At 42.0% G+C, this 16,653-nt stretch overlaps 1 protein-coding gene and 1 long non-coding RNA gene across 14 annotated transcripts in view; one reads left to right on the top strand and one right to left on the bottom strand.

Annotated features, from left to right (window-relative positions):
• Positions 1-4,502: 4,502 nt before the first annotated feature.
• The window catches only part of Slc41a3 (solute carrier family 41 member 3), a 54,414-nt gene continuing 42,263 nt past the window's right edge, over positions 4,503-16,653 (bottom strand). For all 13 annotated transcript variants that reach the window (XM_004854167.4, XM_087181330.1, XM_004854164.4 and 10 more), the window contains 3 exons: positions 15,080-15,214; positions 6,798-6,946; positions 4,503-5,319 (listed from right to left, as the gene is read on the bottom strand). In XM_004854167.4, coding sequence (XP_004854224.1) covers positions 5,110-5,319; positions 6,798-6,946; positions 15,080-15,214 — 494 coding nt within the window. In that variant the 3' untranslated portion in view covers positions 4,503-5,109. The remainder of the gene's footprint in view (positions 5,320-6,797; positions 6,947-15,079; positions 15,215-16,653) is intronic.
• LOC147826347 (uncharacterized) overlaps positions 11,507-16,653 on the top strand; it is a 122,700-nt gene continuing 117,553 nt past the window's right edge. The window contains exon 1 of the long non-coding RNA XR_015439138.1: positions 11,507-12,026. This is a non-coding gene — a long non-coding RNA (uncharacterized LOC147826347). The remainder of the gene's footprint in view (positions 12,027-16,653) is intronic.

Below are 16,653 nucleotides of genomic sequence, written 5' to 3'. Positions count from 1 at the left end.
TGGTTTCGAGGCAGGCAGCAGAACTACTAAGCTAAATCCCCGGCCCCAAGCTTTGTTTTTTTAAGATAGTATTTATGCAAATTAGCAAGAGACATGAGGCAAAAAAAAAAAAAAAAAAGCAGTCCTATGGGACTATACTTGCCCAATGCACAAGGCCCTAGGTTCAATCCTGAGCACCAGGAAAAGAAATTATGTCTGGTTCAGGGTAAAAAGAATGTAAATTTCAGCTAGGCCCATCTAAGCTTTTTTTTTTTTTTTGGTATCAGGGATGGAAACCTTGAGCTTGCTAGGCAGGCACAATGCCACTGACCTAAATCCTCAAGCCCCATGCAAACTTTTGTTACTGATCTTCACTGAAAAATAAGATTATAGTTGCTGTAGTCTGAATGTCCTCAAAATTTCTTTTTTGAAACTTAATTGCCAGCAAGATTGCATTAACCATCAGCATCTAATGGGTTTTTAGTTATCTTTGTTCCTGGTAGTACTACTTCTGGTCAAGGCCACCTCTTTTTTCTGCCTTCCTCTACCTCTCTGCTGACCTCCCCCTTTTAAAATTTTTTCTCTACTTCTTTCCCAGGCCATTCTCTTTCACATTTTTATTGAACTATTGTAAATCTATTGCAACCATCCCTTCACCTTTGATTTTACCTTCTTATCTCTCCCTTGCTGAGTTTCTCTGTCTCTTTTCTCCTCTTTGTACAGCTCATCTCAACATTCACATAAAAATATCCACTGTCCAGGAAGGACACACTTTCCAGTGAAGCATCAAAAATGAAACAGACCCTGGCAGGCACACTAGGTGAGTTGGGATTTGGGCAGAACTTGAGGTGTCACAGCAAAGGTGTGTCACTTCCCCCAGCCTGGGGTCAGGGACCTCCCCGAGATGGTGACTGACAAGCAAGGCTTAGAGAATGGCAGGCCCAGGGGGCCAAGGATAGGGCATCTCCAGAGATGAGTCTGGGCTGCAGGATCCCAGGACCAGACTCATCTCCCAAGATCGCCTTCCCTGAGGGGGAGATTGGGGACACAGGGTGAGAATCCACTTCTACAGTGGGGACTTGCAAGGGTATGGAGTGGAGAGAGAAGACAAGGAGGGTTTTAAAAAGGAAGACGTAAGCCAATGCTACACAGAGACTTTATTGAGACTTTTGTATCAAAAAATAAAAAGGTCTGGAGATGCAGCTGCATAGCTCAGACTAAGGACATGGGCTCAGTCCCAGTACTGAATAAAAAAGGAAAACTAGGCAGCAGGTAGCCTCCACTACAGGAACCAAGGTGAGATGGACCTCTGAGCCATTTTAGCCAGAAATGGACTTGGAGCCAGGACCCATATGAGGGACTGACCTGGAAGCATCTCAGGGCAAAACAAGACTCTTGCTAGGTGGGAAGAGAGAGGCTAGGATTATAACCTTTGAAACCACACTCAGGCCTGGGTGTGTGGGATATGGCAATGGGGTTGTCCCTACAGGCAGGTTTGAAGTAGAAAGAAGGAAACATTCTCCAGATGGAATGCTTTCCCTGTAACTGCTTCTGGGTGGGCAGGAAATTGCCTTGGGGCTGGGCCCGAGTCTTCCACTGACCATTTCAGCATCTGTGCCTCCTTCCTCCCCATAGAAGTCCTTCTTGATGGTGTGCAGTGGAGTCAGGTTGCTTCCATCCTTTTCAAGTCAAATGTTTCAAATAGTGCGAGATAAAAGATTAGTTATAAGGGCCCTAACTCTGTTGAATCTTGAGATGTCTTCTATTTAACAATTTCTGGTTTTGTTTATTTTGTTTTGTTTTGGTACCAGGATGGAACTCAGGACCTTGGGCTTTCAAGGCAGGCATGGTGCCACTGAGCTAAATCCCTGACCTGGTTTTGTTTTGTTTTTTTAAGATAGTCTCACTATGTAGTTCAGCCTGGCCTTAAATGCTCCTGCCTCAGCCTCCTGAGTGCTGGGATTACAGATGAGTGGCATCAGGCCTGGCTACTTTACAAACTGAAAAACTTACAGTCCTTTTTGTGAAATACAAATGAAGGATCCATGAGGAACAGTATCTTTTGATTGATTGTACCTATATGTAAGCAAGGGATTAAGAATAGCATTTTCTGATTAGTCCTGTGAACAGTACTGAGGAGCTGTAAACTTGCAGTTATCTTAGGTTCCATGTTCTACACATGCCTTCTCTTTTTTAGGAAACATCTTGCTCAACTGGTTAGCCATGAGTTTTATGACTGCTGAAATATTTTTCCTGGTTGGTTGTCTAGTTTACCTCACCCTAATCTCCTACCTCACCTCGACTTTCACCTTGATTCAGAACTTTTACTTGGCCCTACCATCCAGAGCAAGTTGTTAGTGATGTCTAATAAATTGAATCTTGAGTTCAAACTTAACCTTCAGTTTATCTTCCTTGATAATCTGGGTTCAGATCCACTTCCTATCCCTTACTCCTAAAAGCCAAACTATGAGCTCCACCACACATTGACTTCAGTCAAGATTCATCTCAGATGAGGTACCCAGACCCAGAGCTGGGTTTACACTTGATGATTACCTCACAGTTAGTTGTAGTTTTAATCCTGATAACTGCAGTTGGATTCAACCAGATACTGATTTCAATCCTACTGTAATATTCATCCTTATGATCTATGGATTCCTTCCCGATGAGGCTCTCAGTACTTTTAGCTGCATATGTGTGATTACCTTACCCAGATAGAAAAATTCATCCCATGTGCTGGCTTCAGCCTTGCATCAGGGATAATTCTGCTAACCTCATCAGCACAGCTGATATCTCAAATCTGCACACAGATTCATCCTTGATGATTTCAAAGTTAAAGCTGTATCGATACTCGTGATTACTTTTCCTCAAATAAAAATTCATGCCCAATACTGACCTCAGCCTGCCACAGAAGTTGATCCCATGCTAGCAGAATGATTTTCTCAACCAAGGAACTAGATTCACCTGCAGGTGCCCTCAGTCTTACAGATGTATTGACCCATGACCTCGGCTCTAGCTGAATTCATCCCAGAAGTTGACTTTATTCCTGCAGCAGGATCCAACCCTCGGGATTTTAATCCCCATCCCTACTTTATTTTTAGCCCTAACTCTTGCCCAGACCCATCTAACACTATTTTAGAACCAGTTTTCCTGAACAATAGAAAACATCAGGCAGAAATTTCTATATTAGGAAAGAGTCCCTGAAAGCTTCTCCTGATAGTCTGCCTTTGGCTTCAGAAAACAGATTCAGTTTCTAGCAACTGTGTCACTTCCTACAAGATCTATGTATGAGAGATTCCAAGTGTCAGGGATAAAAGATCAAAATCAAAGAGAAATCAAGGAAACCTTGTCAACCAAATTCTTGTATTTTGTGGTTAGGAGGCCACTGAAAAAATCAATGGGTGGGTCTCAAACCTTCATGGTAGAACAGAAAGTGACAGTCTCAGTTCTGACACAATTCCTTATACTACCCAAGTTCTCTCCTTCCTTGCAGGGTCAAACATACTAAAATACTTCTTTCCATTTTATAATGTCTAGCTCATGGCTCATCCCTCCCTAATATGCCTCTTGGTCTATAAGTCTTCCTCAATAGTTTTCAGCAAGGAACCCCTTGTCCTTAATTCAACAAACATCCTTATGACCTCAGTAGCTTAGATCTCAATAATTCTCTTTCCATAAACCCTTCCTCTTTGGTCTCCAGAACATAATACTCTTCTGGTTCTTTGCTTTTTTCATAATCTCTTCTCTGCCTTCCCATTGCAGGATCAATCTCTTCTAACTGGTCAGTAAATGTTTCAGGAACTCAAGCTTCATCCCTGGGCCCACTGCTCTACCTCGCCCTTACCTATAATAAAGTCCATCTCCTTAAATGCTGTAATTTCCACCTTCTCCCTCTCCCTAGGCCTCCTCAAGTAATACTTGATTTCCTCCTACTCATGCCTGAATCTCAGCTTCAGATGAAAACTCTTTCCCTTCTTGATCAAACCCCTTTACTACACACATAGCTTGGTTGGGTCTAAGTTAGACTGCCTAGGTTTAAATCCACCATTCACCAGCCATAAGGCCTTGGGAGAATTAAGATATCTGAATGAACAGATGCCTGTTTTGCCATAAGAAGATAATAATCCTCAGGCCAAACCATGGCTAAAGTTGTTACCAGGTGTTAATAAGTAATAGGAAATAAGCATACTTTTTTTAAAAAAAAGGATGACATGAACCAAAATCATACTGTTCCTCATAAATATGTACAAATACTATGTGTCAATTAGAAATAAATAATACATAGAAAAGGACAAAGTTCTGGAGCAGTGATTCTCCAGAGTGTGCATGAGAATGACCTGAGAGTTGGCATATCTTGGGGTGGAGTAGGGTTAATAACTTGCACTTTTACAAATTTTCTAGTGATGTCAATGCTTCTAGGCTGGAGACCACAGATTGACAAATACCACACTACAGAAATGCCAGGGTTTTTTCTTGGAGGTCCCAAGTCTCCTGGTTGTATTAAATATGTTTAAGGATGCAAAAGGCCAAGTACAATATCATGTTTTATTTTACACTTCTCTGATCACTGAAACCTAAATAGAAGGTTGTGCTTTAAAAAAAAAAAGGCAAATAAAAAGAAAGCAGCAACAAACTTAAATGCTGAGAGCAAAGGAGAGGAATGTAAAGCCTGGCTCACAGAGGGTACACACATTTGTACGGCCACCAGGAGTGTGGCCCATCGAGCTGGAACCTAGTGAAGACAGCAGTTAAGCCTACAGTGTAATCCTGAGTCTTGGGGACACAAAGGAGCTCCCTCTTGCTCTATCTGAATCTTGGCTGCACAGGCATGAACCAAGGCATGCACACCTGCCAAAGCACACTAGACTCACCTTTTCCTGAGCTGTCTTCAGGCCAGAACACTCTGCTTTGCTTACACATGCGCAAACACACATTCATACACTCACAAACAAGGCTCCTGATCTCAGGGCTCAGCTACCAACCCAAGTCAAGGTTTATGTGAGTGTGTTTAGCCACTGCAGAGGCCAATGCAGAGGCAGGCTGTCAACCATCCTGAGGACCAGCAAGGGAGAGACCGCATTCTGTACCCTGTTGTGAGGGACAATTATGAGCCACAGGAGCTGCTGGGATCAGTCACGGAGGTCCAGGGGCCAGTTCTGAGATGCCATCCAGCTCTGCTTTGCCCCTCAGTACCCAGTTGATAAGGAAGCAGAGCGCCAGGAGGCCAGTTCCTAGCAGGTCCCCCAGCCCAGTAAGGTATGGAATGCAGTGGTTGTCAGGATCCAGGGCCTGGTGCCAGGTCGACCGAACCATCACTTCTGCCAGGTACAGCAAAATTATTACCTGTCATAAGAGCAAGAAGACACAAAAGACCAAGTCAGTAGGCTAATTAGAGCCAAGAAACACCAACTGAGTTTCTAGGGCAGACACCAGAGCAGACACCTCAGCCCCAGCCAGTCTCCTTCCTGAAGCTTCTCTTGGGGTCTGCTTTGGCTTGGACATGTGCTAGAAACTTGGCCCCCAGTGTGGCACTTGATGTGGTAGAATCTTTAAGAGGTAGGGCCTAGTGGAAGATTAGGTCATGAATGGATTAGAACTGTCTGGAGGGAGTGGGTTGGGTCCCCTGGGACTGGATTAGTGGGCTGTTATAAAATGGGCCTGGCCCCTCCCTGCTCTCTTGCTTCCTCACTCACACTTGTGCCCTTTCAGAACACAGCTGGTTCCTTGTTCACTTCTTCTCCATAACATGTCATAGCCAGGGGCCCTCATCAAATGCCAGTACCATACTGTTTTGATACTTCAGCCAGCCACAAGAACTATGAGAACTCTTTTCTTGGAAAGTTACTCGGCATCACAAAATGGACTAAGAAAGGTCCCTTTCCTAGCCTCCCAAAGTGCCAGAGACCTGCTGCCAATCACCCACTGAGACACCCTCTGTTTTACCAGGCTCCACTCCTAGGACCTTGCTGAGACTTGGTATTTGCTTGAGCCCCTCTTCCCTAGAGCTTTGGTCAGTGAGCCATTCCTGAAGCTGTCAAGGGAGGTCCACACAGTCTTGGTTGGGTCCAATGGCACCTCGGAACTTCATCCAGTTTCCTTTCTCACTAACTGGAACTATTAGCTATAGCTACTCAGGACATTTGCTTGGACTTGCCCAAGCCTACCTTTCGGGGTCAGGATCATGCTAAAATTGCAAATGCCATAAACTTGGGGAGGTTAGAAAATGCCCAGTCCCTGGTACTAGTGACACCTTCAAAGAATTGCCCATCAGTGCCCAGAGACCTCCCTGCAGAAGCCCCAGGCCCCTGGGGACATCACCCAGTTGGAGTCCTAGCAATCTGCTGAATGCCACTGTGAAGCAGGTGCTAGTTTAATCTCCTTCACCACCAACCTCATCACCATCTAGCCTTGAACAAAGACTATGTGTGCCTTTTAGTGGCATTCCGGCAGGAGCGTTGTCCCTGCCCACCCACCCTCTGTGATGCCATGGATCACTGGACCACTCATCAGCCTGCTCCACAGGAACACACTGCATCCTCAGGCAGCTGCTCTGATGAGTGAGGGGCACACAGAGTGCAGTAGACCAGGTACACTGTGAAGTGTGCAGTCCATTGTACATACAGCACGTTGGATGAGGTATGTAGTGTATGCTATGCCCTCTGTGTCTAGACCAGGCCACATGGTTTGAACAAGTTGACTGGGTCTCTGGAAAAGGGGAACCCCTTTCCCAGCCTCTTCCACCTCCTCTAGGATAGGAGACAATGCTTGCCAGCCGAGTGACCCAATGAAGGCTGCCCCTTTGCTGCTGCAGTCTTCCTTACCTGGATCAGGCCTGCTAGCAGATACAGCAACATAAAGGTCTTGCTGTTGGTCACCGACTGACCTTCCACCAGGTAGATCATATAGAAGAAAATCAGGTGGCCTGGGACCACCAGAAAGAGCAGGACTCGGGCTGACTTGGAATTAATTTCTGGAAAAAAATAGAATCAAGAACACTGCATGACTTTCCTAGAAGCAAGGGCTACCTTGGCATGTGACCATCCTCAATAAGACTTCCACATTCATCTATTCACCCTACAAGTGTTACTAAGCACCTACTATGTGACATATTCTAGCAGATGAGAATTCAGTCATGTCTCTTTCTGCACTGACCCTTTGACCTCCTAGCACAGATAGACTCATACAGGACACTGTTGTGGGCACCAGGCCTTTGGCTGGATCCTTTGGATCCAGATCTTTTGCACTCTTCTACATTGGACTCTGTGGGTGGCCACTGTAGGCCAATCGTGTAAATTTCTGTGTCCTGCATCTGATCAGAGCATGTGCAGTCTTTTGAGGAGCATTGCCCCCCCTCCCCACCGCAAGGTCTTGTAAGCACTATTACATGTATGCAGCTGACATTTTTGGGAAGAGAGATAATATTCAAGTAAACAGAAACAAATAAGAAAGGTTATTTCAAACTGTGACAAGTACTATGGAGAATGGGGACATGACAGGACACAATGTATACATGAGTGGGGGTGAGATCCTGGAGGTCAGAATATCTCTCAGGGAGATGATATTTAAGCTGAGATATAATGCAGAGGTGAGGATTCTGGGTAGAAGGAAGAGAATATGTGAGGAGTTCAGAGTAGAAAAGAGCTTGCAGATATCAACAGGTGTTCCCACATTCCCTCACCAGGGAGGGAAAAATTCTCATGGGACACCTCAGGCAGCCTCTTTTTACTAAGCCTCTGGGGCCTTGACAGCACAGTTGAGAGCGCTAGTGAGCCCCGGAGTTTCCTCTGCTCTATGAGTTTAAGACTTTCCAATGGATGTGGTTCACCCTTGTTCAATACAAGCAGTGTTTTAACACATTTCCACTGGCTTATACCACTGGTGGTACAAATGGATCTAATCACTTTTATCAGTCATTTTACTAGTCAAATTAATAAAAAGCTGCCTGATGGAACAGTCATGTATATACACCATCAGTGATTTAAGCCACCCAGCAGTGAGACATAGCAATTACAGCCCCATCATGAACATGTTAAGCTACAACACATGACTGTGACTGATTTCTCCAACAGAAATAGAGTTTCAATAATAAGTTTCCATTCACCTCATAGTTAATATAATGTATATCAACAAAATAAGGAAAAGGAAGGGAAAAATCATATGTAGCTTAAAAGCTAAAATGTCTACCATAAGACAATATACAGAAAAAGGGTAAGAGCCAGGGATTTAGCTCAGTGGTTCTGCCGCCTGTCTCACAAGTGCAAGGTCCTAAGTTCGATACCCAGTACCAAAAAAAAAAAATCACATAACAGAGAAAGGATAAGAATGTGTAAGAGCACCAAAATCTATTCACAATGAGAAGAGACAGACAATGAATAAAAAGATTCTTTCTTAAGGGGTAGGGTGTAGCTCAGTGGTAGAGCACCTGCCTAGCATTTGAGGCCCTGGATTCTATTCCCAGCACCACAAAAGAAAAAAATGTTTGAAAAGGTCCCCCCAAATAAGTAAAACAGCCTGTAGTGTAGTGCATGAAGTATGAGGCAGTGGCATGATGACTCAAGAAAACCTATCGAGAACCAATATATAAACAGTAAGAATTCACTAAATTACTTAGAGCATAAATAACAACAAAAAAATAGGTTTTCTACATGTAAATGACAAGTTAGAAAAAAAAAAATGGGAGCCAGGTACAGCCTGTGCTGTGCATTTGTAATCCAAGCAACCTGAGAGGCTGAGGGAGAAACAGCACTGCAGCCTACAAACTCAGCCTGGGCAAAAACAAACAAACAAACAAACAAACAAACAAACACCAAACCAAGAAAGAAAGGGTAATTGGATAACTGGGATTTCATTTTTTGGACAAGATGGGACAGGCACATCTTCCTCTTCCTATCTATCCCACTAAATGCAACTAAAAATTCTGCACAATATATGAAACAAACAAAAATTCTGAAAGACAGAGGGAAAAGGGAAGCTAGCTAGTGGCTTCAGGACCCAATAAGCAACATGATGCAAGTTCTCTGGAGATTTTTTTTTAAATTTGGTCTTGTGTATCTCTGACTGGGTCCTAGAAAATTTGGCAGTCCAGAAATGCCAATGGTAGTAGACAGTTTCAACAAATATCTGCTCATTTCAGCCAAGGGTGAAGAAAAGTGTAGCCTAGCAAAGGAGAGAACTTTTAGACAGTAACTACTATTATCTGGCCAAACACTATACGAAAAGCTGCAGCCCTACTCCCATAGCAAAGGCTGACGGCAGTATCTGGATTTCCTCTTCATGCGGCTTTCCTCTCTGTGGCTAAGTTGGCAGAGAGAAGGAAGAGTGGAGAGTCAGAAAATTCATCCTCACTGTGTCAGTTATGGGCATGTGAGGAGCAGTAACAAATTATCCCCCTCCTTCCCAGCCAGCATGGGCCAGCAAGGGACCTGAACTCACATATGTCCTGGCAGAAACAAGGTGCTTCTCCCAGGTGAGCTAAAACAAGATTTAAATAAGATCCATAGTTTTATCCAAAATATCCAGATTCAACCTAAAATCACATCATACTAAGAGCAAGCAAAATTTCAATGGAGATGAATAATAATAACCCAACAGACAACAAACTGAGATGACACAGATGTCAGAATTACCTACAAACAACCTTAACACATTCCAGATGGGGCCACAGTTTGTATGTCTGCTGCCAGGTGGCTTGAACCACTGGTGATACATGAATGACTATCCTATTGGGTAGCTTTTTGTTAATTTTATTAATAAAGAGACTGATAATAGTGCTTAGATCCATTTGTACCACAAGTGGTACAAACTATCTAATGGGACAGTCATGTATGTAACACCAAGGGTTTAAGCTAGCAGGATCATGTTAAAGAAGCCATTATAAACATGCTTGAAAACAAAATCCCAAACACACTTAAAATAACTGAAAAAAACAAAGTCACAGAAAAGAAAGCGAAGATATAAAGAGTCAAATAGAAAATTTAGAAGTTAAAAAAAATAATTGGAAAAAACAAATAAGTCACTGAATAGACAGAACAGCAGAAGAGGAGCAGAGGAAAGAATCAGTGAACTTGAATTAAAAAATTACATAAATTAGTCCAGCAGCCATTCCACCCCTTCCAGGGCAGAGGAGATGAGCCAATCCCAGCGCCCAGGAGGAGGCTCCCCGGCCACCATTCCACTGTTCCCAGGGCAGAGGAGGTGAGCCTTGTGGGCGCTAGCCACAGCACCCCCCACACACACCGTGGAAATGAGAAGACACGTAAACAAGCCTCAAAAACAGACTTCCAGATCACCTACAGCAACCCCAAAGGGAAATGAGAAGGAATAATCTGATACTCAACCACCTGGACTTCCTGAACTGGCAACAAAAGAGGAGCTGGGAAAAATGAAATCAGAAATAATTACTCAGATAACAGCAAAGATTGTGCTCATGTTGCAAGACATGATTAATAAATCTAGAGAGGACACAAATAAAAAAAAAAATAGAGGATCTGAGGAACATGACAGAATCCCAACATAGGAAACAAATGGAATCCATAAAACAGATGCAAACAGATTTCCAGGAGATTAAAAACTCCATTGAAAGTCTACACAGCAGAATGAACCAATGTGAGGACAGAATTTCAGATATAGAAGAAAAGATTGCAATTAGTGAGGAGGAAAAGAAAAATTGCTTTAAAATTTTAAGGGACCACGAGAAACCAATCCAGCAGCTGCTAGATGACGGAAAGAAGAATGACAAGACTGATTGGAGTCAATGAAGAAACAGGAGAGAGTGCAGATGACATAATAAAACTGTTAAGAGAAGTGATGGAAGAAACTTCCCAAGCAGGGGAAAAGAACTTGACATACAGATAAGTGAGGCATATAGGACTCCAACTAGCCTTGATCAAAAAAAGTCTACACATACGCATATAATTGTTAGGATTCCAGAAACCCAACAGAAGAACAAAATTCTGCAAGTAGTGAGAGAAAAGAAACAAATCACGTACAAAGGAAAGCCCTCCAGAATCACAGCAGACTTCTCAACACAAACCCTCAAGGCAAGAAGAGCTTGGAGTGAAGTATTTCAAGCCCTAAAGGAAAACAGCCTCCAACCCAGATTGATGTGCCCTACAAAACTATCTTTCAAAATTGATGGAGAAATAAGATACTTTCATGATAAAGAGCACCTCAGGAACTTCATGAATAGCAAATCAGCACTCCAAAAAATTTTAGACAATATCCTAGGAAAAGACAATGTGGATCATAAACCCAGGAAGCCCAGCAGAATGAATTCGTTGGGCATGACAAATTAAACACAAAGAGGGAGAAACCAACAAAAAGAAAAAGTCATGGCAAGGCTTTTAAAACTTTTAACTTCATCTTCCTAATGAGTGTATAACTCAATCTTGTTATTGTACTGATTAGTATTTTTCTGATTCTAGTGTTCCACACCTTTTCTTGTGCTGTACTGGCTATTTATCATCTTTTTGGGTCTACTTTTTAATTGGGTTATCTATTAATGAGCTGTTGTGAGACTTAACTAACTCCATTTTAAAGTTTGACTCCACCTTAAATATAAGACAGTAAAGTGGCCTTGACATAAATTCCACTTCACTGAAGTCAACTATTCCCCTAGTCTCCTTTGTGCCCATAAACTAATGATAAAATGTCCTTGCTGTGGGACAACAGATTAAAAAAGAGACACAGCTCCTAACTCAATCCTCTGTCTGCCCAGAAAACAGATGCTCCCGGGCCCATTATCTATAGAACATTCTGTCAATGTGCTGATTGTTCCTTTTTCCCATAAACTCTACATGTAGCCACCCCTCAACCCCCATGCTTGCTAAATATCAACCAATCATGTAACTGCTAAATGGAACATCCCCAAACCTTGCAGTAGCCACAATAAAAACCCTGCTGATTTGGAATTCGGGGCTCTCAATCCTGATCCGCTGCATTGGTGACGGTTGAGTGCCCCTGCTCGAGCTTGAATAAACAACCCTCGTGTGTTTACATCGGAATCGGCTCCTTGGTGGTCTTTGGGGACTTCGTGATCTGGACACAACACTGTAAGTGTTCTTTATATATTCTGGTCATAGGTTATATGCATTGTAAATATGGTCTGTTTAAGGACTACTTTTCATTTTAACGATGTCATTTAAAGTTCTAAATTTTGATGGAATCTCATTTATCACTTTTTTTCTTTTATACATCACATTTTTTGTATCCTAGGAAGTTCTTGCCTACCCTAAATTCATAAACATTTTCCCTTATAATTTCTTCTTAAAGTTTTATAGTTTTAGTCTTTCATATTTAGGTTCATAGATCCTTTCAAGTTATTTTTATGTATGGAAATAAAGGGTTGAGGTTAATTTTTTTTATATGGATACCAGGTGTTCTAGTGCCATTTGCTGAAAACACTATCTCTTCCTTGGCTCTTGAATTGAGTTTATATTCTATAAATGTTAATGTTAAATAATCTTTCAAAACTCAGTGGACCATATATGTGTGGTTCTATTTCTAGATTCTCTGTTTTATTCCAATGATCTATATGTCTTTCCTTATACCAACACTGCCTTGATTACTGTAGCTTTAGAGGAAGTCTTAAAATTAGGTACTAAACATCTTCCAACACTGTTTTTTTTTCTTTTTCTTTTTATTTTACTAGGTCCTTTGTACTCCTACATACCTTTTCAATTTCAATATCCAATTCTTCATTTATAGCAAGTATACATATACCTGAATTTTTATATATACCTTGTGATTTCTAATCCTGCTAAATTCAAATACAAGTTCTAGGGCCTCCTAGAGATTTCTTAGTATTTTCTCTGTAGATGATCATTTCATCTACATATAAAGATTTTGCTTCTACCTTGCCAATCCTATCCTAGTTGTGTCATTTTATTGCCAGACTATTTTGGCTTAGGCCTAGGTTTCAAAGTTTAATGGACAGATGAAGAGTAGGCATATCTGCCCTTGTTCCCTACCTTAGGGAGAAAGCATTGTATGTTCTCCATTCATATAAGGCATTTTTGCTGGAAGTATGGACTACATGTCTTTGTTCTGTTGAGAAGGTTCTGTTCTACTTCTAGTCTCCTGATAGCTTTTACCATGAACAGCTGTAGAATTTAGTCCAATACTTTTTCTCCAACTAGTGACAGGATCATATGGCTTTTTCCTTTCCTCTGTTAAAATGGTGACTTTTGGGGGTGGATCTTCCAATGCTGAACCAACACTGCCATCCCTATAACAAAACCACTTTCTACATACTGACAGATCTGACTTCTAATAGTTTGTTTTGTTAAACAAATTTCTATCTATGTTCATACTTTTTTCTCCTATTATCTTTATCAAGTTTTAGGATTAGCACAATGTTGATTTCCTAAAATGTGGGGAGAAGTGTTCCTTCTTTTTTCTGCTTTAAATGTTTGATATAATTTATCAGTTTCAAATTTTATATTTCCTCCAGAGTTAGTTTCATTAATTTGTCTTCCAAGGTACTTCTTAGAAGTTGTCAAATTTATTTCAAAAAAGATTTTTGAAATATGCTTTCTATATCCCTTTAAATTCTGTAAAATCTGTGGTAATGTCTCCTAGATCTTGATATTGTAATTTTTAAAATGTATAATTGATATTGTGTAATAGGAAGCAAAGGTCTAAAGGAACAGGGCAAGTGGGAGGGGTAGGGGAAAGGAAAGAAAGGAAAAGAAAAAATATGAGAAAAGGAAAAAATGGAAACAAAGTCTTTGCAAATAGGGAAGGGTGGAGGGGGTGAAGGGAGGGCAGGGGAAGGGGAAAAAAATAATAACCAAGATACTCATTTAATGGTACAAGATCCCAATGATGAAAACTGTATTTTATACCTAAAATGTACCAATAAACTTAATGGGAAAAAATTACAGAAATTAGCCATTATAAACAATGGAGAAAAAATTGATTGAAAAGAATTAAACAGAGCCTAAAGAAGTTGTGGGACAATAACAAAAGAGCTAACATTCATGTCAGTAAAATATCAAAAGAAGAGGATGGGGCTAAAAAAAAAAATACTTGAAGTAATGATGCAAGATTCCCCAAATATGACAAAAGATATAAATGTACCTATCTAAGGAGGCTACCAAACACCAAATAAAATTAACCCTATGAAATCCTCATCAATCCATATCATAATCTAACATCTTAGAAACCAAAGAAGTCTTAAAATAAGGAAGGGAGAAACACCACTATGCTTAACAGCAAAAGCAGTTCATAGGGCAGCAAAGGCAATTCAAATGATAATACATTTGTCATCAGAACCATGGGGGTCAGAATGAAGTGGCAAATTTTTCAAGTGTTGAAATAAAAACAATTACCAGCAAAAATACCCTTCTGAAATGTGCTATTGTTTCCCTAAAAGAGGAATAAAGGTACTTCATGATTCGAGAAAATATACTGGGAAAAAGATCTGATTCTGAAAAGATAAAACGACTCCAATGGCTTCCAGTGGTTCTCAAAAATAGAATCAATCTCTTTCCTCAAACTTCAAGGCCCTCTAGCATTCTCTCCTTATCTCTCTGGCCTCAGTTTCCTTCATCCTCTCCTGCTCATTATCCTCTGATGTCACAAGCTCTTTAGTTGCTTAAACTTGTCAAGTCCCTTCCTGCCTCTGGGCCTTTGCCCAGGTTGTTTCTTTTACCCTAAGACCCCTCTTCTCAACAAAGCCCAGCTCATTCTCATAAAGGAGACTTCTAACCCTAAGCCTGCTTGTATCCTCTGATTCTTTTTCATTGCACACTGTGCTTTTGTCTTTTGGAACATACCACAACTTGTAATCATGAGCTCATTTGTTTTATGTTTATCTGTTCTTCTAGTCTTTATACTCCATGAAGGCAAGAAATTAGCTGTCTCTGTTTTACCATCATCACCTGACACCTTATTTAGTAGGCATTTGATATTTTAATGAATGAATGAAAGATGGTCTGGGTAGTCAAGTTCCTCAGAGGAGGAACTGGGGCCTAGAAGGTGATCTATGCTGAGGTCGGACCAGCCTCAGGCAGCCATTGCTGCAAACACCCGATTCAAATGACACAAATTTTTATTTGTTTAAAGAAATGGCCACATGGCCTGTGGCAGACACCAGACCCACCTGAGGTGCAAAAAATAGAACATGGGTTAGGCCAGAATTTTTTCATCTGGAGAGGTAGGACCCCAGGAGTGCTCGAAATATGCAGGTAAGTGGATATCCGGCTGGACTGAATGGCCACCAGGTTACCACCAACACCTGCAAAGAGAAAAAGAATGTGGTTTCTCATTCTTTATACCACTCTCTAAATTCTCTTATCGTAAGCTCACTTTCTCCAGGAAGCCTTCCTAGATTGAATCAGCATCTGATATCATCTCTTTCCCTCCCACCTGATCTTGTTTAGCACCCAGTAAAGTGGCCCAGACCTCGTGAGCGAGGTATCACCTCGACAGCTGTGGCACCTCTTACAGTGAGGGCAATGTGACTGACAAAGCAGGCTCTCAGTTCTCAGTACGTACTTGTTGGCTGGAAGGAGGTAAAATAAGGGGAGGAAAAACTGGAAAGGAATGAGGATGGGGAGAGGGGAGAGTAGACATAAATGCTCAGCAAGCCACTCCAGGTAGCTATGTTAGACCACAAGGCCATGGGAATGGACAGGAAGCAGACAACAGATGAGAATCACTGAGGGAAAGAAAGGGAAGGGCAGGGAGAGCACAGTGGTTAAGAGTGGAGGGAGACAGGGAGAGGTGATCACGTGTGACAAAGCAAAACACTTCTTATGGCTGGTGGCCTCAGCATTTTTAGGCAAAGTCATTTCTCACTACTGGGATTCAATCTGTGTGGTAAGTCCCTCCGTGGGGACCCCACACTGTTATTACAGAGGCCCACATCATAGATGCTTTAGGTATGTGCATGGAGGGCTATCTGTGAGGAATGCAGGGAGCTGAGGAGTCATGAGTAGATGTATGGAGTGTGGGGCACTGATAAGACCAGAGGCAGATTCAGGAGCCCCAGAAGACCACAAGTGTGTCTGTTCCCTGGAATTCTTGCTAAGCTTTGGCTTCCAAAGGTGTGAAAAAGGTTTTGAGCTCTACCAAGGCCATATAGCCCAGCCCTCAGAGGCCATGCTGAGCTCCTTCTGCTGGCAATAGACTTGGGTACTGGTTAGAGGCTTGACCCCTTTCTATGTCCTCAGCCCCATGGAGAACTTTTCTTAGCAGGATGTGCCGCCGTGACTTCCAGAGCAGAGACCAACCACCTGGCTAGTTCCAGAGGGTGCAAAGAACAGTCTGAAGGCAGAGGATGGCTGCAGATTTATTTTGGTTGGCCCATAAGTGATTTTTAAAAGAGTTAGGGAAACTCTCAAATTAATCGGCAACATTTATAAATTATGCTTTTAATCCAGATTCCAGGCTTCTCTTAATAAGCCAAGTTTGGATCTATTTTTCCACCAAGCCACAATTGGCTGGAGCTGACCAGGCAGGCACCACTCCCTTCACGTTTGCACTGAGATCTGCAGCTTGCCCCTCTCCCCACCATTCCTTACTATACAGCTACTCTCTGGCCTGTTTAATCTACTCAAGTTGTCTGAATGACCCCCAAAGGCAGATGAGTCACTGACATCTGAAGAATTCTACAGATATTGCCCACCATCTCCTGCTGTCCTCACTATGTCCAGTTACTGCAGGGCTCTTCCA

The sequence above is a fragment of the Heterocephalus glaber genome, unplaced genomic scaffold (assembly GCF_053883595.1).
Source record: "Heterocephalus glaber isolate CG9 unplaced genomic scaffold, H.glaber_assembly_v1.0 deba00001472, whole genome shotgun sequence".
NCBI classification, from domain to species: Eukaryota; Metazoa; Chordata; class Mammalia; order Rodentia; family Bathyergidae; genus Heterocephalus; species Heterocephalus glaber.
Note: the sequence above shows the minus strand (reverse complement) of the source record. Positions and strands in the feature narration are given on the sequence as shown.